General features: G+C 38.4%; 2 protein-coding genes across 4 annotated transcripts in view; one reads left to right on the forward strand and one right to left on the reverse strand.

Moving 5' to 3' along the window:
• Nucleotides 1-11,711, reverse strand: part of NDUFAF5 (NADH:ubiquinone oxidoreductase complex assembly factor 5) — a 39,332-nt gene extending 27,621 nt beyond the window's left edge. For both annotated transcript variants that reach the window (XR_009548548.1, XM_007526045.3), the window contains exons 1-4: nt 11,439-11,711; nt 7,239-7,279; nt 5,399-5,462; nt 187-234 (exon numbers count right to left, since the gene is read on the reverse strand). Coding sequence is in view for 1 of the 2 variants with exons in the window: in XM_007526045.3 (XP_007526107.2) it covers nt 187-234; nt 5,399-5,462; nt 7,239-7,279; nt 11,439-11,666 (381 nt within the window). In the remaining variant the exon portion in view is untranslated. The remainder of the gene's footprint in view (nt 1-186; nt 235-5,398; nt 5,463-7,238; nt 7,280-11,438) is intronic.
• ESF1 (ESF1 nucleolar pre-rRNA processing protein homolog) overlaps nt 11,697-25,084 on the forward strand; it is a 75,633-nt gene continuing 62,245 nt past the window's right edge. The window contains exons 1-7 of one of the 2 annotated variants that reach the window (XM_060186466.1): nt 11,697-11,899; nt 13,219-13,398; nt 13,667-14,345; nt 15,101-15,495; nt 15,960-16,073; nt 18,910-19,010; nt 22,153-22,305. In XM_060186466.1, the coding sequence (XP_060042449.1) occupies nt 13,709-14,345; nt 15,101-15,495; nt 15,960-16,073; nt 18,910-19,010; nt 22,153-22,305 (1,400 nt within the window). In that variant the 5' untranslated portion in view covers nt 11,697-11,899; nt 13,219-13,398; nt 13,667-13,708. The remainder of the gene's footprint in view (nt 11,900-13,218; nt 13,399-13,666; nt 14,346-15,100; nt 15,496-15,959; nt 16,074-18,909; nt 19,011-22,152; nt 22,306-25,084) is intronic. The other variant, XM_007525789.3, reaches the window with a different exon arrangement.

Genomic DNA, 25,084 nt, shown 5'->3' on the forward strand with positions numbered 1-25,084 from the left:
CAAATCCCAGGTTCAATTCCCTGCCCCCCATAAGCCTGAGCTGAGCAGTGTTCTTGTAGAAAAATAAAATAAAAAAATAAACAAAAATAATTAAACAATATTGCCATTTTCATTTTGAAGGTAATAAAAAATAAATAGAAAATCAAGCCAAGAGCTTAGAAATCAATAGTGTAAAAAGCTACCTACCAGAGCAGCTTCTGCAATGTCTGTTTGAAAGCACTTTCCAACAGTTTCCTGCAATGGAAGAAGGCTGATTATACAGTACAAAAAACAAGTAGCAAACTGCAGTAACAAAAAAACTGCTGAAACTAGCAAAGGAGAAAGTGCTAATTACAGATTAATTTCCCACTCTATAAGGGCACTTTTCTTCATAAAATCTATAGGATACATAAATATCTTTAATAGCACTAAATTACACAGACTCAAACATAAGCATCCAACTCTAATTTAGTATATTTACACTTACTAAACAGACTATACATGTGAATAATCAATGTCCTTTATTTCTTTTAGTGTGCTTCTCTTTCCCACAAAAGACCTAAAATGTTTTTCCTGCCTTGTTCAAAAAGTCAAGAAAGATTTAACAAACGCATTTACTTTCAGCACCGATGTGTTTCATTTTGTTTCACATACCTTCTATCCTCCTAAGAGGAAAGGGTACTACACTATCTCCCAGTTTAACAGTTTAAAGTATGCTCTTTTCTCCAGAATTTTAACCCCTCCACAACTATCATCTCTCCCTATTTCTAGCTTCTGTCTCCTGTGTCTCTCTTTCTCAGGTTTTTAAGACATAAGCCTCTCAATTATTTAAGATTTGTTTATTATAACTTCCTCTCCACTATTCCAAGCTTGGGATCCATGATTGCTCAACAATTTGTTTGGCTTCGTATGTTAACACTCTTTTCAGTCACCAGGTTCCAGATGCCATCAGGATGCTAGCCAGGCTTCCCTGGATTGAAGACCCCACCAATGTGTCCTGGAGCTCAGCTTCCCCAGAGCCCCACCCTATTAGGGAAAGAGAGAGGCAGACTGGGAGTATGGACCGACCAGTCAACGCCCATGTTCAGCGGGGAAGCAATTACAGAAGCCAGACCTTCTACCTTCTGCAACCCTCAATGACCCTGGGTCCATGCTCCCAGAGGGATAGAGAATGGGAAAGCTATCGGGGGAGGGAGTGGGATATGGAGATTGGGCGGTGGGAATTGTGTGGAGTTGTACCCCTCCTACCCTATGGTTTTGTTAATTAATCCTTTCTTAAATAAAAAAAATTAAAAAAAAAAGATTTGTTTATTATAAGAGTGAGAATGAGAGGGGTGGGAGGTAACCAGATTACTGTTTAGCTGGTAAAATGCGGTGCCAAGAACTGAACCTGCAGCTTTTGGCATTTAAGTTCATACTCCTCATGGGCTGAGCTATCTCTCCAGCTTGTAAGCCTCCCAATCTAGAAAAATCTCTTGGGAGCTGGGTGGTGGCACACCTGAGTGCACATGTTGCAATGTATAAGGACCTGGGTTCAAGTCCCTGGTCCCCAACTGCAGGGGGGAAGCTTCACAAATAGTGAAGTAGGTCTGTAGGTCTTTGTCTCTCTCCCTCTCTATTTCACCCTCCCCTCTCGGTATCTGGCTGTCTCTACCAAATAAATAAAGATAATAAAAAATTTTTTTTTAAGAAAAATCTCTTACCTCTACCCACTTTCTACCTATACTTCTCACTGTTATTCTTCTCAGTTCTTAGAAATCAATTTCCAGTTTCACTGTTGTAATAAAACTATAAATACTGCTGTTAGCCAAATCACCACCAACAACTTTGTCTGTTCTAGTCCTGTTTTACTTGGTCTTGTTAAAACATTGCTGATGGTATCTTAGGAAGTTTTTCAATATTTCCTAACCTGGCTGCCCTCCTCAGTAAGAGAAGCAAATTCAACTTACTTAACCCATAGCCACTTCCTCAAAAAACTTTCAGCAGGAAACTTCAAAAGGTCACCCTAATATAAAATTTGGCCACTGCTGGTTATCTAAGGGCAAAGAGTACAGAAAAAAAGCTTAACTACAGGCTCTCAAGTAGAAAGGTGTCTTGGGTGACAGTGTTTACCAATTTTCTTGCTGTAAATAGCCCAACAATGGTTTCCTTCTACCAGCATGTTGCTAAATGTAGAGTTAAGAATTAACAATTGGCTCAGACAAGCCAAGCACATCAGCTGGAGTAAAAATTAAGCCAAACTGTCTATATCTGTCTGTCACTTAAAAATGAAGTCAAGAAAAAGACAAGCAAAGCAGGGGCCTAGCAGTGATGCATCTGGTTGTGTGTACATGTTACTAAGCACAAAGACTCACATTCAAGTCCCTGGTTCCTTTTTACAGAGGGAAATTATGAACAGTGAAGTAGTGCCTCTCTTCCTCTGTTTTTATTTATATGATAAAATAAAAATAAATAAAATATTTAAAAAGATAGAAAAACAAGATAAAGACAGGGACAGAGAACCTTGGAGTTGGAAGAGCATGTAGTATTGGGATGGGGGGTGGGATAGAGAGTCAATTATTGGGAAATGTTTAATAACCAGTTCTAAATGGAGGACGGGGGATTCTGTTTTAAGTTACCAACATATCACATGGAGCACAGAGCTGTTAAAGAGATGCTACAACCATCCCCCCTCCCTTTTTTTTTTTTTTTGCTACAGCCAACTCTTATAAGCTGGTATGAGCCAGCTCCTGCAAATCACTGGAAGAAGGGTTCTCACAGTGAGGTCACACACACCAGCGAGCCTAAAGAATAGTCCACAGGGAGAAAAAGACAATCATGTACATCTATGTAGTTCTAGAGTATGTGACTAGAAAGGTCAACCCTCTGATGTTTCAAAGTTTTCACATTTGGGAGATCTGACTGTACTTCCAGATCCTAGAGTGACAGACAAGCATCTAAGTTATATATATATATAACTTAGATGCTTATATATATATATCTCAGAACTTAAACTAGCTTCAACACATCTCTGCTTTTTACAATTAAAAGGCATCTTGTTGCTAGGTGTTTTACTAGGGAAAGAGAGAGGCAGACTGGGAGTATGGACCGACCAGTCAACACCCATGTTCAGCGGGGAAGCAATTATAGAAGCCAGACCTTGTACCTTCTGCAACCCTCAATGACCCTGGGTCCATGCTCCCAGAGGGATAGAGAATGGGAAAGCTATCATGGGAGGGGGTGGGTTATGGAGATTGGGTGGTGGGAATTGTGTAGAGTTGTACCCCTCCTACCTTATGTTTCTATTCATTAATCCTTTCTTAAATAAAAAATTTAAAAAAAAAAAGAAAAAAAAGGCATCTTGTTGCAGCTGAAGAAATAGCTCAGCTGGTAGAGTACAGAAATTGTATGCCTGCGGTTTCAGATTGTACATATGCCAGAATGCTGTTCTGATTTCCCTCTCTCGTGTGATTTAAATAGAATAAATCATTAAAAATAACATAAAATCTGAGAAATTAAAGATAGCAACAGAAGTGATTGACATGCCATGTGTTTCAAAATAAATACAGTGTTTTAAAAGAAACTTTGTTAAGGCACTTGCTATCTTCTTTATTACTCCTGGTATCTTTAGTGGTTCCTCCTCAACAATCACCTTAAATAAAATTGTGGAAAGTGCCTTTCAGAAACTTACACAATCCTATGACTTCTGCTGTCATTTCTTACAGAGGCTTCCAAGTAAGAACTGTAACCTCTACTTTACCAGACTTACCATAGCACACAATCTTCTTGCTGACCTCTAGACATATTTAATACTGCCTTTACTTCACAGAAACTGAGAGTTGGAGAAGTTGGGTAATTGGTTCAAATAAACTTAAGTGGAAGAGATGAATTTTGATTCCCTATCTGCCCAACTTGAAGTTAATATTCTTTATCTCAACACCTCAGTTTCAGTCCTACATTTCTAACTACTGCCGGGTATTAACACTGCTGCTACTCCTACCTCAATCTTATAATAATAAAAAAAAAAACCCAACACTTCCCCACTCCTTGATCCATATCCCAACTTTTTCCTGTCACTGAAGTAGAGATTTCAAAGTTACCTGACATTTATTCATGAAATATTCATCTAATAATCCCCAATAAAAAATTTGTCAAGGTGCTATGTAGTGGGAAATTAGGAGTAAGGCAGACACCAAAGAAACAAACATGAATTAGTTAAGTACTATGGAAACAAATAAAGCAACTAGCCACTGGACAGTAGAGCCCTATTTTATAAACTCATATAAAGTATCTTTAATAAGGGATCATTTGAACAGTGACAGTTGCCATAGAAGATACCTTGACAAAGAGCACAGAAAACTGTCTACCAGTATGAACCATGTATAAAATGAATTCAAAGGTAGGAAAACCATGCAAAAAATACTTAAAAGGGAACACAAAACAACTACTGGCTTTTAAACAACTGACTTAAAATAAAAGGCAATATTCATATCATCAAAATCTAAATATACTACAAAATGGATTAGGGAAATTTTTCATTAATAGTAGCTAATTTTACAAAGTACTATATGGTATCATTGGTATGTGAAATCTAAACAAGTCAAATTTGTCACAAAAGAGTAAAACAGTGGCTACCAAAGGATGAGTTTTGAGGGAATAAGACTGGTGTTGTTTAACTGCATATTTGTTAACATTTTTTCAAGTGTTTTTAATTTTTTTATTTTATTCTGTTTGCTAGGAAAGAGAAACAGAGGGGGAGGGGAGATAGAAAGGGAGAGAAAGAAAGACACGAGCAGCTCTGTTTTCCTCCTTGAGGTAGGGTCAGGGGTGGGGGGGGGTGGTTTGAGCCCCAATCTTTGTACCTAGTTATGTGTGTTCTCAACTGGATGCACCACCACCCAGCCCCAATGGTCCAAATAAGTGGCCCCCGAGGTGGCACAGTACATGAAATACTGGACTTTCAGCCATGAGGTCTGCAGTTTAGTGCCTGGCCTCATATAAGCCAGAATGATGCTCTAGTTCTCATTAATAAATATAGTAATAAAATTTTTAAAAATTTAGTAATAAATAAGTCAGAAAGATATAATGGACAGTATAATGACTATACATAATGTCGAGCCATAGTGATGTGATAGGAAGGTAATAAATAAAACAGCAATCATAATAAACAAATTCATAAAATGAAGATGTTAAAAAGCAAATAAATGTTGGCGAGACTAGATAGCATAATGGTTATGCAAAGAGACCCTCATGCCTGAGGCTCTAAAGTCCCAGGTTCAATCCCCTGCACCACCATAAGTCAGGGCTGAGCAGCTTGCTCTGGTTAAAGGAAAGAAAAAGAAAAAAAAATATTGTATGCTACCTCATATACATTTGACTGAAAAAATTATTCAACTTTATTTCACAGAGCAAATTAAATAATCAAATATCAATATTTTACCTTATTCAAATGTTGTGCTATGTAACCTCTTCCACAACCAACATCCAAAACAAGGGGGAAATCTCTAAAAAATGAACACAGAAGTTATGCTTGTAATCATACAATCTATAAGGGGCCAGTGGTGGTGCACCTGGTTGAGCGCACATATAATAATATAATCTATAAAAGACTAACAACTGAGATTTTTATGTAAAATCATCTTAGTGAACTGAAATAAAATAATTTTCAAAGTTGTATAACCTGACTAGCCTTACAAACTGTTATATACCAAAGAACCCACTGGGTAGAGCAAAGCATTCACAAGACTTCAGCTGACAGTGAGGTTGCCTTATGGCATTTTTTTAATGGTTGAAAGAATGAATCTATGGTTCATTCATATTCTTTGCATATATGTAATAACACTGAGCTGCCTCCCTGGCCCAATTTCTATTCTATACTTGAGAGGATAGAGTAACCAAGAAAATAACTGATAAACTGTAAGCCTTGTGCACCTAAATTGTAAGCCTTGTGCACCTGAGGCTCCTGGTTGATCCTTGGTGCCTTGTGTACTGGAGTGGTACTCTGGCATCTCTTATTCATGTAAAACTTGGAAGGAAGAAGGAAAAGAAAAGAGGAATTTTTTAAAAAAGAGTGGCCCAGGAGGTGGTACAGTAAAGCATTAGTCTCTTAAGCATGAGGTTCTGAGTTGGTCCAGAAGAAAAAAAAAAGAAAAAATGGCCACTGGGAACAATGGATTTGTAGTGTTGGCACTAAGCCCCAGTGACAACACCAATAGCAAAAGAAAGTGAGAGAAAAAAAAAAAAAACCTATGGTAATACATAGCTGAGAGTGGTCCGGGAGGTGGTATAATAGATAAAGCACTGGACTCTCAAGCATGAGGTCCCCAGTTCAACCCCCAGAAGCACATGTACCAGCATGATGTCTGGTTCTTTCTTTCCTCCTATCTTCCTCATGAATAAATAAATTCTTTAAAAAATAATAATAAAATATATATTCTCAGATATATGTACATATATGTATATATATGTACATATATCTGAGAAACTACTGTAAACGGTATTTAATTTGTAGTACTAGAGTCTCCAAGTATATGTGATTCCTCTTCTTCCAGGCCACCATGTTTTTTCATTCTATTTAAATTTTTTTAATTATCTTTATTTATTTATTGGATAGAGACAGCCAGAAATTGAGAGGAAAGGGGTTGATAGAGAAGGAAAGAGACAGAGAGAGACCTGCAAGCCTGCTTCACTGCCTGCAAAGCTTTCCCCCTGCAGGTGGGGACTGGGGGCTTGAACCTGAGTCCTTGTGCACTGTAACATGTGCACTCAACCAGGTGCACCACCACCCAGCCCTCTTTTTAAAAATTTTTATTTATTTATTATTGGACAGAGAAATTGAGAGGGTAGGGGGAGATAGAGATGGCAGCTCTACTTTATCACTAATTCTGGCAGGAATTCCCCATAGAGTCTACCATTCCAGACATCAAACTCTCAGGATTTAATTTCTTGAATCTCCTGTAAAGAGTGATTGTACTTCCCCTTAATTTTAGTTTTAATTTATTTGCCCCCAGGATTATCACTGGGGCTTGTGTGTATACTACAAATCCACCACTTGGGTGGTCATCCGTTTCCTTTTTGATAGAGATGGAAAGAAATTGAGAGGAGAGGAAGATAGAGCATAAGAGAGAAAAAGCAACACCTGTAGTATAGCACTGCTTCACTACTCATAAAGCTTCCTTCCTGTGGATGGGGATCTGGTGCTTGAACCTGTATCCTTGCACAATGCAATGTGTGCCTGGCCCCCAAAATAACTGTACCTTATTGTGATAGTCAACACTTACCTGGCTATGTCATATACACGGTCTGCAATTCGACTTCCAACCTGTATTACAAAATATACATGAGTTAATATGAGTAGGGTGAAAATAGAAGGAACATTCTATTTTCAGTATTCAATAACCCAGGCAGTTACTTGAGTTTTCACTTGTAGACACGTACTTCCTTTTTATCTCTTTTCCAATTTGATTACAGATCTTTCCTTTCAAATTCTGAACAGGAATAAATTAGAATATTCCGGAAAATAAGTTAAAGCAAATAATTCCTTCCTTCCGTCCTTCCTCTCCCTCCCTCCCTTTTCCTCCCACTCTCTCTCTTATTATCACTAGGGCTTGGTGCCTGCACTACCAATCTACTGTTCCTGGGGGCCAATTTTTCAATTGTTTTTTTTTTCTTTTCTCTTTTATTTGATAGGACAGAGAGAAATTGAAAAGGCAAGGGGAGATAGAAAGGAAGAGAGAGGGAGTAGGGTGGTAGCACAGTTGGCGCAAAGCGCAAGGACCTGCTCATAAGGACCCAGGTTCGATCCCCGGCTCCTCACCTGCAGGGGAGTCGCTTCATAAGCGGTGAAGCAGGTCTGCAGGTGTCTGTCTTACTCTCCCCCTCTCTGTCTTCTCCATTTCTCTCTGTCCTATCCAACAACGACCACATCAAGAACAACAGTAATAACTGTTGTTACTGAACAGTAATACAACAATAAAAACAAGGGCAACAAAGGGAATAAAAAAATAAATATTAAAAAAAAGAAAGGAAGAGAGTAATATAGACACCTGTAGACTGCTTCAACACCCGTGAATCCTCCCCTCCTGCAGGTGGGAAGCAGGGGCTTGAACCCACGTCCATGCATGTGTTAATGTGTGTGCTCAACCAGGTGCACCACTGGCTTGTTCATGAGGCAAATAATTTCAAAGTCAATTTAAGGAACTCAAGATTATACATTCTTTCTCTGCCGGTTCCCCCCCCCCCTTTTGTTGCCCTTGTTGTTTTATTGTTGTTGTTGTTGATGTCGTAGTTGTTTGATAAGTCAGAGAGAAATGGGGGGGAAGACAGGGGTAGAGAAAAAGAGACACCTGCAGACCTGCTTCACCACCTATGAAGTGCCTCCCCTACAGGTGGTGAGGCGGGGGCTCGAACTGGGATCGTTACACTGGTCCTCGTGCTTCACGCTATGTGCACTTAACCCGCTGGGCTACCACTGCCCACCCACCCACCGCCCCTTTCTTATCTATTTTTTCATTCTTTTTTTTTTCTACTTTGTCTTTTTTTGTTTTAAGATTATACATTCTTATGACATACAGTACATGTGTATACATATGTATGTATGATAAGTGCTATATGATTACAAGAAAAAGCAGCAAGAACCTAATTAGCACATTGTTGTCGACAAATATAAATATGAGGCAGTAAAAACAATAGTTAGCTGGGCGGCTAGGCGGTGGCACATGTGACAGAGCCCACATATTGCAATGCTCAAACCTCCAGTTCCCACGTGCAGAGAGAAAACTTCACTAATGGTGAAGTAGTGCTGCAAATGTCTCTTTTTTTCTCCCTATTTTCCCTCCTCCTCTTAATTTCTCTCTGCCCTATCAAAAGAAAAAAAAGTGGTGGATTTACTGTACCAAGCCCTAGCTACAACCATGGTGGCAATAAAATAAATAAATCAAGTAAATGAATAAATAAGATTCTATTGTGAAAGTGAAAAGCAATAGTTAGCTGGGGGTTATTATAGATCAAAATATGGACCGATAAAATTCTATTATTTGGTGACTACTACTACCAAATTTTGTGGAAGTCCTAAATAAGTAAACAATTTTTTTGAGCACCATCTGTTAATCATAAAAATCCAGACAAATCTGAAGAAACTGTATCTCCTACACCCCTCCTCACTCCCATCCTAATCTAAAATAAATTGTAAGGTAGGTGCCTTCTTGGCTGGGCTACTTTCTTCTTTTCCTTTTTTAAATCTGTTTTTTGAATAGACAGAGAAACTTAGAGGGGAAAGGAAGACAGGGAGAGAGAGAGACACCTGCAGCTCACTCCACTGCTTGTGAAGTTTTTCTCCTGCAGGTGGGGGGGGGTCAGAGGATTGAACACCACTCCTTTGCAAAGTAACATATATGCTCTGATGTAGCGTAGCTGAGTTATTTTCCTCTGGCAGGAATAAAGATATGGAGGCCTGCTATTTCCCATATTCTACTCATTCCTTCATCAACATCCCAAGAGTTTCTACTGGGGCTTAAATGTTCAGAACATATAAGTATGTTCCACTTATTTATTTATTTGAAATGGAAGGAGTCTATATTGTACATCATTCCTAACATGAGTACATTTTATTATAAAAATAACCTCCACATTCTATTTATTTATCCTAGTCCTGTACACCAGCAAAGCCTCATTTAAGTTGTATGCAGGTGCTTCTCTTGAGAAGAGTGGCTATAGATGCACGTCTTCTTCTAAGTATATTATGCCTTCATCAGCTTTTGTTTTATAATTTATTTTTTAATATTTATTTCCTTTTGTTGCCCTTGTTTTATTGTTGTGGTTATTATTGTTGTTACTGATGTCATCATTGTTGGATAGGACAGAGAGAAATGGAGAGAGGAGGGGAAGACAGAGAGGGGGAGAGAAAGACAGACACCTGTAGACCTGCTTACCGCCTGTGAAGCGACTCCCCTGCAGATGGGGAGCCGGGGACTTGAACTGGGATCCTTACGCTGGTCCTTGTGCTTGTGCCACGTGCGCTTAACCCGCTGCGCTACCACCCGACTCCCCCCCCCCCTTTTTTTTAGTGTAATCAGGGCATGCGTAATTTCACTGCTCTGAGCCACTTAAGCTATCCTGAACTTTCATGAATCTTGAAAATACACACACACTCCCACAGATCAAGTTCGGGTAACACAGAGCTCTACCCCCCAAAAGGAGCACAATCTGCCTGTTGTGTTGCTTTGCAAATTCATTTCACTTTTATTTAGGCTTGAGGGTGTTGCTGCACATGGATAAAACAGAAACTCCCAATCCCTAGTTCACCTAAGCACAAAGGAAAATATCTCTCAGACCAATACAGACAAATCAGATATTTCAACTTTGTTAATCTTCCTAAAACATATGTTAGATCCTATCACTCCACTGTCTCACATTTCTCTATACCAGTGCTGGCAAGGGAATTAACAATGAAGGGTCATATATGTTATTTCAAGTTCTCTAGGAGTCACTTATTATAAAGTTAAGATAAAAAGGAAACTCTAGAAATATATATACATATATATTTTTATGATGATGTGGGGGACTTTGGAGCCTGGAGCATTAGGGTTTCTTTGCATAAGCATTATGCTATCTACTCCCACCCCTAGAATACTTTTAACCTAATTTACCAAAAGCATAATCTCAACTTGTAATCAAAATAATAAATACTAGTGAAATATACCGCATCCTTTTTTTTTTTTTTGTCCAAGTCACTAAAATCCAGTTTATTTCACACCTACAACACACTTCAACTGGACTAGCCACGTCTAACTACATATGGCCAGAGATGACCGAACTAAATGGATCACTCACAGAAAATACAATTCAAAGTCCCTCCCCTAATAAAACAACCTGGACACTCGCAGGCCAGTTTCTCCCTCGCTAAGCTTCACTGGAGGCTTCAACCAGGTCCTTTTTACCTCAGGAGCTAAACATCGGTCCTTCCCTTTGTCAGGAATACAATCCCACACCCTTCAACCCCGCGAGCTCTCTGTTTAGCTCATTTCTCTCGCGGTCACCCAATGCAACCTCCCCTGACCATCGCTTCCCAGCACCTTTATATCTTGCCTCCCGAAATTCACAATGAAATCCCACGAGGACAGCAGTCTTGCCTGGCCCCGGAGATACCTGTCATTCAAGAACTATCTGCTGAAGGGCGGGGAGACAACATAATGGTTATGCAAAGGGCTTTCATGCCCTAGGCCCTCAAGTCCCAGGTTCAATCCCTCGCCGCACCAGAATAAACCAGCGCCGATCAGAGTTCTGATTTGCCAAAAAAAAAAAAAAAAAAAACTATTTGCTGAGTGAACTGAGTGGAAGCACACTACGAGTAACCGAACCCCAGCAGCTACAGTAATTTGCAGAAGAGGCGGGGCCGGCTGCTCAAGGTCACAGTGCGGGACGGGCTCGGCCGGGCTGGCCCCGGGGGGACCTGACGTCACGGCTGGGAGGCTCCGACTCACCTCCTCCCTCAGGTACTCAAACTTGCTATGCTGGGGTTGCCGGGCCGCCCAATTTTTCTGTTTTCTCTTCAAATCTCGGTCAAAGATATTTAAGGCTCTAGAAGATGCTCTGCCTGGGGGAGAGACGCTGGAGACGAACTTCCTGAAACCGAGCTTCTTGGCCGGGACCCCAGCGGCCAAAGGCCCTCTCCACAAGACACAGAGTCTTGCCAAGCTCTGCATCTCCATCGCCCACGCCACTAGCCAACGTGCTTCTTGTGCGCCTGCGCCGTCGCGGCTCTGCTGACAAGTCGGGAATCTTAGAGCGAAATACCAAGTAGTTTTGGCCCAGTTCGCACGCCGTTGGGGCGGAGCGTCACGCAGGGGATTGTGGGTTCCACGTGAACTCAGAGAAGACGCGGAGGAGCTGAGCGTGGGTTTGGATTTTGGAACAGCGATAGAGGCGACCCAGTCAGGCTCAGGTAGGACCACCTTCGGGTGAGCTAAGGGTGCCGCTGTTGCTATTTGCCTTCCCGCTCCCATTCTTCAGTCTGCTCAATCCCCCTACGGGTTTCGATGGCGATCTCTCCGGCCAGTGACTGCCCCTAAGGACTTTGGGAGTTAGCGGAGATACCCTGCTCTCGTCCGGGTCCGCGGTCGTGAACCCGCCTCCCCACCACACCCCTTTTACGGGACCGGAAGGGCAGCTTGGGCTCCAGAGTATGGTTGGATGTCCGAGGTGTAGCGGCTTGGCTTGCCTTTTAGTCTTCGAATACCTGAGGTTTATCGGGTCTGTTTGATTGTAAACATTTATATGCATCGCCTCTTGGATTGAGATGGTATCTAACAGCTCTTTCGGAAGAGTCAATGCTTAAGTCTATCAGTACACCACTGAAACTTAATTTTTCTTCGTATATCAAAAGTTTTCAATTTTAGGGGAAAAATAGTTTAATAACCAGCCGTGTCTTGCATTTGAATCGTAAGTACTATTTGATTGATGAGTTCATTTTTTGCTCTCAGTAATCAGGGACTTTGGCCCTTTTCAAAATCTAAGTCTAGAGATGCTAGACCACGAGTGACTGTTATGAGGAGAAAAGTTAGTCATACGTATACATGCACTTACGTGTATGCTAGTATATTGGGGGAAGAATATATCAATATATTCAGCCTACTTGGGCCTTAGTTACTTCATGAGTAAGAAGTTATAGAAAAAAGCGGTAATTATTCACTAGGGCACTTGTTCCTGAAGGATGATCAGAATTAGATGTTTTGTGAACTAAGCCTAAATTGGTGAGTGACTTGTTTTGTTTAGTTAGGAGGTGAACCTTGTAGGGCTAAATGAGAAAGGAGTTGAGAACTGGTGAAGCAGATGGGTTTGAGCTCTTTCCCCCCCTTTTTTTAAGCCCCCCCTTTTAAAAAATTGTTTTTTAATATTTATTTTATTCCCTTTTGTTGCCCTTGTTGTTTTATTGTTGTAGTTATTATTGTTGTTGTCGTTGTTGGATAGGACAGAGAGAAATGGAGAGAGGAGGAGAGAAAGATAGACACCTGCAGACCTGCTTCACTGCCTGTGAAGCGACTCCCCTGCAGGTGGGGAGCCGGGGTTCGAACCGGGATCCTTATGCCGGTCCTTGTGCTTTGCGCCACCTGCGCTTAACCCGCTGCGCTACAGCCCGACTCCCTTTTTAATTTTTTTTTAATATTTATTTATTTATACCCCCCCCTTTTTTTACGACAAGGGTTTTGCTGGGATTTCATGCTTGGACTATTCTGTATAGACCCCCCCCCCTTTTTTTTTTAGGTAAAAGTTGAAAGACAGAAAGGGAGAGAGATACAGAAGCTTCCTCTTTGAGTGATGCTCCCCTGTGGTGACTGGAGTCTCAAGCCCAGGTCCTTTCGCATGATTGGAGATCTTTTAATTATATTAATTTATAACTTGTAACACATAAACATATACAAAGAGAAAAATAAAGATTATAGAGTGAGTACTAATAGGTATTTTCCTCCACCATGAAGCCTTGCATTCTGCTTTTTTCTTTAAATTTTTGTTTCCAAAAGCTCTGTATTGAGAAATTTTTTTTAATTGTTTTTAGCTTTCTGCTTATGACTCAAAATACATTTAGAAGTAAATTGAACTTACTGTATTTATGTATCTGTTGTAAATTTATATTTTTCACAAAGTATCTTATGTAACTGTAACTGATGTTTAATCATTCTAACATTTGTTTTTATTTATTTGTTTTCTTCAGTATTTTGTTTCTTCAAACATTGGTTCAATCAGACACTTAAAGATGGCATCCAAAGAAGAAATCATGAGCGACCAACGGTTCAGGCAGGTTACAAAGGATCCAAGATTTTGGGAAATGCCAGAAAAGGAACGGAAAATAAAGATCGACAAGAGATTTCGAGCCATGTTTCATGACAAAAAGTTCAAGTTGAATTATGCAGTGGATAAAAGAGGACGTCCCATCAGCCACAGCACTACAGAGGACTTGAAACGTTTTTATGACCTTTCAGATTCTGATTCAGATCTGTCTGATAATGAAGATAAGAAAGCATTAAATCAAAAGCAAATGAAGAAGAAAAAATCTCAAACTAAAAACAAGGAGTCAAAAAATCTAGTTGAGAAAAAGAAAGAAACCAAGAAAATTAATCAGAAGGATTCTGGAGATAAAATTGATTTAGATAATTCTGACAAAGTTAAGAAAATGAAGAACTTACGTGAGTCTGTGAAGACAGATTCAAAAATAAGTACCAAGAAAGAGATCAAAGAGTTTACACAAAAAAGTACAAAACAGGAAAAAAATGTTGAGCAAAGGACAGATTTAGGTCCAAAAGGAAAGCTCATGACAGTTAATTATGTTACATCTAAAAGTGTGAAGTCTCCCAAGGTGAAGTATTCTGAGATGACGAGAGAAATGCAATCAGGTTGGTTAAAAGTATTAGAATGTCTTAATGTTACACTGTTTCTGTTGAACTTTGATATTGTGCCATTAATTTTTATAATGCCCTTTAAAACCTAGGCATAAATTTATTCATAGTGTAGTGGGAATAGTCAGATGCTTAGAACTATATACCTATGAATAGAGAATACCACATTTTACCACATAAAATGACTTTTTTTTTTTTGTACTATAATACTGGTTGAGGTGGTTAATAAGGTTATTTGTATATACTCATTAGGTTAGACTGGACTATGTAAGAATATACAGAAGTGGGCTTGCATCTGTAGTCTGAATCTTTTTATTCCACCTAATTGCTTGTAATTGACATTGTAGAAAGGCATTATCTATGTAAACATCTTTCATTACTCATCAGTTACTGTTTTGGCAACTACTCTGCACAAATTTTTTAAATGCTACTAAGTAAAGGTGATGTGAGGAGTTGCAGTTTTGGGGCTGGGGGTGGTGGTGCACCTGGTTGAGTGCACATGGATAATTATACTCTAAATGTACTTGATCTTATCAGAAATACTAAAGTGTTGGGTCTCTTTTACCAGGGTATCAGTTTATTACAGCTCAAAGCGTGATGTGTATTGTATTGTCAAATGTGAGTTAATGCTTAGACTTTTTTTTTTTTTATAACTGCCATATCACATCTGTGACTTCATGGATATTGTTTAGCACAAATTGCTTATATTTTTTTAATGTTTTCCTCTTTTTTTTTTTTTTTTTTTTTTGCAGTGGCTCCACTCATAAAGGCAAGAGACGTAGATAATTACGAAAATGCAACATGTGATAAACTGTTGGACAAAGATGATCTGGAGGAAGACTCAGAAAGTGCTAATGAAATAGGTGATGAATCTGAAGATGAAACTGCAGGCATGAGTAGGTCTTCAGCTGATCATGGTGAAGAAGATGAAGAAGAAGATGATGATGGGATTGGAAATGATGAGAGTGAAGATGAGGATAGTAAGGATGATGATGAAAGTGACAGTGGCCCTGATCTTGCAAGGGGTAAAGGAAATGTAGAAACTAGTTCTGAAGATGAAGAAGATATGGCAGATTTACTTCCAGAGGAATCTGGTTTTGAGCATGCTTGGAGAGAATTAGATAAAGATGCTCCGCGTGCTGATGAGGTGATCTTTTGAGTTTGATTATTTGTGAAAATATGATATAAGTAGCTTTTATGGATAGTAGAATTGATTTCATTTAGTGGGAAAAAATTTGATAATTTAAGCTTGTATGATTATGAAGATTAAAATTTGATAAAGCGTGTATATATGTGATTAAATGTCAATAATGGGTAAAGTCCTTCATAAATAATTAAGTCATGAAATTTTTAGAAAATGATTAATATATGTTTCAGTTTTTATTACACCTACCACCTATTATAAATGATACTGGATCGCTATTCAACTTGCCTGATCATGGGTACCAATGAATGTGTGACTCATCAGAAATGCTTTTGAAACTACATAAATATTGCATTGATTACTTCAGAATTAGGAAAGAAAATGCAACATAATTAGTATTGTTATTTTGAGGTGTTGGAACTAATATCAGTTACATAACACTTAATTATTTTTTTTTTATCTCTTAGATTACACATCGATTAGCAGTTTGTAACATGGACTGGGATAGGATAAAGGCAAAAGATTTGCTTGCTCTCTTCAATTCATTTAAACCTAAAGGAGGTGTGGTATTTTCTGTTAAGGTGAGAGTTGCTTTTATTTTGAAAATAAAACACTTTAAATTCATAAGTTCACTTTCAGTCAAGATTTTCCTTTTAAGGAAAATTGTCTAATATAGTTATGAATGAAAATTGACAAGTATTAAAAAAATAGAAGCTAGGTGGCTCTGTTGCACAATGGATAGCGCATTGGGCTTCTAGTGACAAAAAAAAAAAAAGAAGCTGTAGAATGATTAATGAGTTACATGCTTGTGTATATGGCTTCTTTGGCTTGTATAAAGCCAATAAAGCCAATTGGGATGAAATTGTAGTAATAAGTATGGGACATAAGGTAGATAGTAAAAATATAAGTGACATTCTTCATTACCAGAATTAACCAATTAAGAAAATTTACTGTTTTTGCTAGCAACAGAAAGATTTAAAAATCCATGGAATAACCTTAAACACATGATGGCCTTTGTAAATAATAACACTGACTAGAGAAAAAAAAAACTTAAAATAATTTTTTAAATAACATTTATAGAGAACCATAGAAGGTATGAATTCAGACTTAGCAGCATGACAGACCTGTTTTTATTCTGATACTTGCTGTGTGATCCTGAACATTTTATGAATGAACCTCTCAAGTGTGTCTTCTCATGAAAACTTTGTCAAGTGATTGTATTAAATGAAAATAATAATTCACATTATGTATTTAATACAGTGCCTGAAACAACTTTAAGTTATTATTGTTTTTCAGTATTTTAAAATGTTGGTTTTACAGTTGTAGTATAGAACATCTCAGTTCAAGTAAAGTTAAGACAAAGTAGACCAGACAGGGAGATAGCACAGCAATAGCATATAGGATTTGTATGAGAGGTGTCTCAGTCTTGATTCTAGAATAGAATAATGCTCTTGGTCTCAGTCTCTCTCTCTCTTTCATGAAAATAAAGTTTTAAGAAAAAGAAAGTTTTTTAAGAAAAAGGTCAGTAATCAAAAAAAAAAGAGAGAGAATGACTAGATGACTAGTAAGTAGTATAATAACAAGTATTTTAAAAGCCCTACCAGTATAGCATCTAAACATTTAATAATGCTTTGAAGTGATAACACCTTCAAGTAAAAATGGGGGCAAAGTGAATGGATTAAGTACCCAAAATAATTTGTATAATAATATAGATAAAAATAAGCATCTTGAGGGAGTTATGTGGTAGTGCAGTGGGTTAAGCGCAGGTGTTGCAAAATAAGCATCTTGAATATATGCTATTGGGACAAATGGATGAGCTTTAGAAAATATAGAAAACTGGCAGAGGGTAGATAGCATAATGGTTATGCAAAAAGACTCTCATGCCTAAGGCTTCAAAGCCCCAGGTTCAATCCACCGCACCACCATAAGCCAGAGCTGAAAAGTGCTGTGGTGTTAAAAAGAAAGAGAAAGAGAGAGAGAGAAAGAAAATATAGAGAACTTCAGATTCTCATCATAGTATGCCAAAATAAGCTGATAGAAGTAAAGAAAAAATTCCACTGCAGAAAAAAAAATAATGTTGTGCTTTTTGTTAAATTTCGTATTTCAGGAAATAATTTCTAGACTTAAAGGGAAAACACAGTATATACAGATTTGACTACAAATATATATAAAATTTCTACATCAGAACTCACTGTATACAGCTCAAACTAATTTGCATCCCCTACATGAAAACTGCATAGACAACTCAGGAAAACATAATTTTTTAACAAATGTCTAGTAAATCTAACAATGTAAAAACTGCAAAGTAATACAATGACTTCTTGACTCTAAAAAGTAAGCAAAATAGGGCAGGGGTAGATAGTATAATGGTTATGCAAAGAGACTCATGCCTGAGGCTCTAAAGATCAGTATAGCACCACCATAAACCAGAGCTGCTCAGTGCTTGGGGGGTGGGGAGAGAGTAATCAAAATATAAAAATATCAAATCCTAGTGAGGGTTTTTTTCTTATATAAGAGTATACTGTTATTCAATATGATTATTGTCAGTTCTCTTTCAAGATTTCTTTAAGAGAAAAATTAGATAAATGATAGGGCTTCCTGATGAGTTAGAAGTTAGATTTTTTTTTTTTTAATTATTACATATGTTCTGTGTTTCTTCAGTCATGTTTGTGTGGTTTATATAAGCTATTAATCCAGTCATTTTTTTGTGTATGTTTATGTTGAGTTCTTAAGTTTAAAGCTTTGTTTTGCTATTCTTTTTTTTATATATGTTTGTTTATTTTCCCTTTTTATTGCCCTTGTTTTTCATTGTTGTTTTAGTTATTACTGTTGTTGATGTTGTCGTTGTTAGATAGGACAGAGAGAAATGGAGAGAAGAGGGGAAGGTGGGGAGAGAGAGAGACACCTGCAGACCTGCTTCACCGCTTGTGAAGCGACTCCCCTGCAGGTGGGGAGCTGGGGGCTGGGATTCTTACACCGGTCCTTGCGCTTTGCACCACACAAGCTTAACCCGCTGCACTACCAACCGACTCCCTGTTTAGCTATTCTTAATTTTCCTCTTGGATTCTGGAAACATCTTACCCCAGTTCATGCATAGAGAAGATAATCTATTTTTGCTCCCGGTTTTTTTTTTAATCTGATTTTTTTATTGGGGAATTAATGTTTTACATTCAACAGTAAGTACAATAGTTTGTCCATGCATAACATTCCCCAGTTTTTACAACTGTTAATCTTAGGACCTAATTTTAAGGTAAATTCCTCAGGATCCTTTAGTTTTTTATAGTGGGTTTGAAAGTAAATCATCCTTCCTGTTTTCATAAAGCCAGTTCTAATTATTAGATTACCTGATTTAACAGGTCTGGAAATTATATAAGGAGAATACAAATTACATTAACCTATTTGTGTGTATGCATTTAGATATATCCTTCAGAGTTTGGAAAGGAAAGAATGAAGGAAGAGCAAGTTCAAGGACCAGTGGAGTTATTAAGTATTCCTGAAGATGCTCCTGAGAAGGACTGGTAATTATTGTCACTATGAAAAATAAAAATGAACACCATAAACTCATAAATACATGTCACTATTTCAGAATTCTGGTCACTTTAACAGAGCTAAATTTATACTTTTGTCATTCGTGGTTAAAGTAGTTTGCAAAGCAGGTTAAATTCTGTCAGAGTGACACAGTATTACAGCAGCATTTTATTTATAGATTTATGCTTCTAGTCATAAAAATAATTATTGCATGGAACCAGGGTGCACCTGGTTAAGCACACTTTACCATGTGCAAGGACATAAATTTAATGCCCTGATCTTCCCTTTCTGCCTCTCTCCCTCTCTCCTCCCTCTCCCCCTTCAATTTCTCTCTGTTCTAGCAAAATAAAAATTTAAAAAAGAATCTTTTAAAAAATATTAATCATTGCAATTTAAAATACATCTAATAATTAGAGTGATTTAGTGTTCTCTCAGGCCATTGCTCTTAATCAATTAGTTTGCTTATTTCTAAGATAGTGCTTTCCCTGTAAGTTCATCTGCATTAAAATTACAAATATGGGGCCAGGTGGTGGCATACCTGGTGGAGTGCACACATTACAGTGCCCAAGAACCAGGGTTCAAGCCCCTGGTCCCTGTCTGCAGGGGGAAAGCTTCATAAGTGGTGAAGCAGGGCTGCAGGTGTCTCTCCATCTCTGTCTTCCTTTTCCTTTCAGCTTCTCTCTGTCTCTATCCAATAATAAATATATTTTAAAAACTGCAAATATATTTTTAATTTGGAGAATTCAAAGGAAAAGAATAACAAAAAAACTCTATCATCTTAATGTATAGAAAAAACTAAAGGTAGTTTTAAATTGTTAGGTGTGGGGACTGTGGAGATAGATAATTATTACGCAAAAGACTTTCTTGCCTAAGGCTCTGAAGTCAATCTCCTACACCACCATAAACCAGAACTAAATAGTTCACTTGTAAAAATAATAATTAAGGGGCCGGGTGGTGGCATAGGTATGCATACACATTACAGTGTGCAGAGTTCAAGCCCCAGATCCCCACCTGCAGGGGGAAAGCTTCACAAGTGGTGAAGCAGGGCTATAGGTATCTCTTCCCCCCGCCTCCTTCCCTCTCAGTTTCTGTCTCTATCCAATAAAGAAAGATAATAAAAAAAAATTTTATGTATTAAAAAATGAACCACTCACGTGGCACAAAGCGCAAGGACCGGCTTAAAGATCCCGGTTTGAGCCCCCGGCTCCCCACCTGTAGGGGAGTTGCTTCACAATAGGTGAAGCAGGTCTGCAAGTGTCTATCTTTCTCTCGCCCTCTCTGTCTTCCCCTCCTCTCTCCATTTCTCTCTGACCTATACAACAACAATGACAGCAATAAAAACAATAATAATAACTACAACAACGATAAAACAACCAGGGCAACAAAAGGGGAAAAAAATAGCCTCCAGGAGCAGTGGATTCATGGTGCAGGCACTGAGCCACAGCAATAACCCTGGAGGCAAAAAAAAAATGAACCACCAGGTGGAGCTGTATGTTCATTTAATAAACATGTTGGTTAAATCAGGTGGTGACTTAAGAAAATAGATGAAAGACCCTTACATAATATATTGTATTTTATGCTTGAGACACGAAAGGCACCAGGTTCAATCCCCATCACCACTGTAAACTGGAGTTGAGTAGTGCTCTGGTAAAAAGAAGAATAAAAATCAAACAGCTATTTAGTTTTTTGTTTGTTTGTTTTAAATCATCTCCAGGGCTTAATTGCTCTAGTTTTCCTTCTTTCTTCTTTTTTTTTTTTTTTTCCCAGAAACAGAGAGACAGACAGACAGTAGACAGACATACCAACTACAGCACTGAAGTTTCCTTAAATTTAACCTTGGAGGCCTGGGCTGGAACTAAGGCTGTACACATGGCAAAGCAATGCACTACCCAAGTAAGCTCATTTGTCCTTCTATAACCATTTGACAACACATGTCAAGTAAAATCAATGATTTCCTTTTTTTTCATTTAGTTTTTTATTTATAAAAAGGAAACATTGACAAAACCATAGGATAGAGGGGTACAGCTTCATACAATTCCCACCACCAGAACTCTGTATCCCATCCCCTCCCCTGATAGCTTTCCTATTCTTTACCCCTCTTGGAGTATGGACCCAAGGTCATTGTGGGATGCAGAAGGTTGAAGGTCTGGATTCTGTAATTGCTTCCCTGCTGAACATGGGCATTGACAGCTTAATCCATACTCCCAGCCTGTCTTTCTCTTTCCATAAAGGGAAGGGCTTTGGGGAAGTGGAGCTCCAGGACACATTGATGTGGTTGTCTGTCCAGGGAAGTCTGGTCAGCATCATGCTAGCATCTGGAACCTGGTGGCTGAAAAGAGAGTTAACATACAAAGCCAAACAAATTGTTAACCAGTCATGGACCTAAAGGCTGGAATAGTGCAGATGAAGAGTTGGGGGGTCCTCCATTTTATAAATAGCTAATAGGCATATTTTAGTTATATTCCAAAGGGCCTGTGGCTATACTAGTGCTTGTTTATTTGCCTGAGCTTGAAATCTGATATGCAGGTGGATCCTTATTATTGTCTGGGGATGTGGTGTCATGGCTGGCAGAAGGATCAGAAAGCTGGACCAGAGTAGAGACTAGCTCCCAAATATGGGAAAGGTGTATAAATAATTTTGACTATAAACCCCATTGATTTGATGTGATCTAGGGTCCATATTCAGCTTAGAAGCCTATGTGACCTCTGAATCCCTGTAGATCAGAGCTCACATTCTGTGGTCATAAGTAGGAATGTTCCAAGTTGCCCCAATATCAGGACCCATCTTCCTCAGGTGTAGCAGAGTATACTCTACCACTGTTGATCCATCTTTTTTTTTTTTTTGTAAGAGTTTCTTTAATTATGAATAATGCTTTCCTACCATATTCTATAATACATCAGTCCTGTTTAGCAGTTTCACTTGTGAATACTGCATGTGGTTGCAAATAAAGTATCAAAAGAAATGTTCTAACAAAGTCATGGTCAGTATGTTCTTTGACCTTTTCTAGATACTAAAACCAAGTTAAAATACCTAAAATCTGTTCTTTGGCAGAAGAATTAATTGGGTTTTTAAAGAAGAGGTATGTAATTGTGTTTCTCTATAAAGAAGTTTAATGTGTTCTTCCTCTTTTAGGACCTCTAGAGAAAAATTAAGAGATTATCAATTTAAACGACTCAAGTACTACTATGCAGTTGTAGATTGTGATTCTCCTGAAACAGCCAGTAAAATTTATGAAGACTGCGATGGCCTAGAATTTGAAAGTAGTTGTTCATTCATAGATCTGAGGTAATCTAGTGTTTGTCTTACCAATATAATCTTTTAACACAATAGAATAAGTAAAATAGGAAAACCAGTAGTGTTACTTGTTTCATATATGAGGGTTTTTTTTTTTTTTTTGCTTTACGGTGTACTTTGGCCTATAGAACATCACTTGAAAAAAAATTGGAATGCGAAAATGCTGATGTATTCTATATGAGTCACCCCATATTTATATCCTTTTATACATGTCAGCTACATTTTAGGAAGAAGGGATATATATATATATGTGTGTGTGTGTGTGTGTGTATATATATATGTGTATATATATATATATATATACATACATACACACATTCCTTTGTAACTCTTAGAACTAGGAACCAGGTAAAATAACTGAATAGAAACTGAGGTGGGGGAGCAAAGGAATTTACTGTTCAACCTGTGTCTGTAGATCTCCATTAATATGCTAATTACGGATCACTAGCTATTTACACTTAATAAAATTGGGTTGGTGAGGGAGTCGGGCTGTAGCGCAGCGGGTTAAGCGTAGGTGGCGCAAAGCACAAGGACCGGCATAAGGATCCCAGTTCAAACCCCGGCTCCCCACCTGCAGGGGAGCCGCTTCACAGGCGGTGAAGCAGTTCTGCAGGTGTCTATCTTTCTCTCCTCCTCTCTCCATTTCTCTCTGTCCTATCCAACAACGACAACAACAATAATAACTACAACAATAAAACAACAAGGGCAACAAGAGGGAATAAATAAATAAAATAAATATTAAAAAAAATTTTTTTTTAAATTGTGTTGGTGAAGATAGTTCATTTTGAAAAGTGTTTGCTTTGGCTGCCTGTGGCCCAGGTTTGAATCCCTGATCTCCATGGCACTAAAGAAAGCTTCAGTGCTGTGATATATCTTTGTCTCTCTCTCTTTCTATCTGAAAAAAGCTACGAAACTCTATTGACTACAAAATTTAAAAATATATAATGTGTACACTCAACTGGGTGCTACCACCCAACCCCATAATTTACTTATTTATGAGAGAGAGAGAGAATATCAGATCATTACTTTGGCCTATGTGATGCTGGGGCTTGAACTCAGGATATCATGCTTTACCTACTGTGTCTTTAACACTTTTTCTACTATGCCTTCTCCCCATCCCACCCACCGTCTGCTGCAATTAAGATTAATAATAATAATAATTTGCTTAATCACATTAAACATGTTTTAATTACTCAATGACAACATGTTAGATAGAACATATACAGACCATTGTCATAATCATAAGTTATTCAAGGGGGTAGACAGTGGCATACCCGGTTGAGTACACACATTACAGTGAGCAAGGGCCCAGTTTTGTTTTTTTTTTAATTGGGGAATTAATGTTTTACATTCAACAGTAAATACAATAGTTTGTACATGCATATCATTCCCCAGTTTCCCATTTAACAATACAAACCCCACTATGTCAATTATCATCCTTCATGGACCTGTATTCTCCCCACCCACCCACCCCAGAGTCTTTTACTTTGGTGCAATACGCCAATTCCATTTCAGGTTCTACTTGTGTTTTCTTTTCTGATCTTGTTTTTCAACTTCTGCCTGAGAGTGAGATCATCCCATATTCATCCTTCTGTTTCTGACTTATTTCACTCAACATGATTTTTTCAAGGTCCATCCAAGATCGGCTGAAAACGGTGAAGTCACCATTTTTTATAGCTGAGTAGTATTCCATTGTGTATATATACCACAACCTGCTCAGCCACTCATCTGTTGTTGGACACCTGGGTTGCTTCCAGGTTTTGGCTATTACAAATTGTGCTGCCAAGAACATATGTGTACACAGGTCTATTTGGATGGATATGTTGTGTTCCTTAGGATCTATCCCCAGGAGAGGAATTGCAGGATCATAGGGTAGGTCCATTTCTAGCCTTCTGAGAATTCTCCAGACTGTTCTCCACAGAGGTTGGACCAATTGACATTCCCACCAGCAGTGTAGGAGGGTTCCTTTGACCCCACACCCTCTCCAGCATTTGCTGCTGTTACCTTTTCTGATGTATGACATTCTCACAGGAGTGAAGTGGTATCTTGTTGTTGTCTTTATTTGCATTTCTCTGACAATCAGAGACTTGGAGCATTTTTTCATGTGTTTCTCGGCCTTTTGGATCTCTTCTGTGGTGAATATTCTGTCCAAGTCCTCCCCCCATTTTTGGATGGGGCTATTTGTTGTCTTGTTGTTGAGTCTGGCAAGCTCTTTATATATGTTGGTTATTCAACTCTTGTCTGATGTATGGCATGTAAAGATCTTCTCCCGTTCTGTGAGGGGTCTCTTGGTTTGGGTAGTGGTTTCTTTTGCTGTGCAGAAGCTTTTTAATTTGATGTCGTCCCATAGGTTTATACTTGCCTTAGTCTTCTTTGTAATTGGATTCGTTTCATTGAAGATGTCTTTGAAATTTATGCAGAGAAGAGTTCTGCCAATATTTTCTTCTAAGTATCTGATAGTTTGTGGTCTAACATCCAAGTCCTTGATCCACTTGGAATTTACTTTTGTATTTGGTGAAATACAGTGGTTCAGTTTCATTCTTCTGCATGTTTCAACCCATTGTTTCCAACACCATTTGTTGAAGAGACTCTGCTTTCCCCATTTAGTAGTCTGGGCCCCTTTGTCAAAGATTAGATGTCCATAGGTGTGGGAGGGGCCCAGTTTTAAGGCCTAACTCCCCACCTGCAGGGGGAGGACATGATGAGGTGTTGAAGCAGATTTGCAGGTATCTAGCTTCCTCTCCCTCTCCCCTCTGAATTTCTCTGCCCT

The sequence above is a fragment of the Erinaceus europaeus genome, chromosome 1, assembly GCF_950295315.1.
Source record: "Erinaceus europaeus chromosome 1, mEriEur2.1, whole genome shotgun sequence".
NCBI classification, from domain to species: Eukaryota; Metazoa; Chordata; class Mammalia; order Eulipotyphla; family Erinaceidae; genus Erinaceus; species Erinaceus europaeus.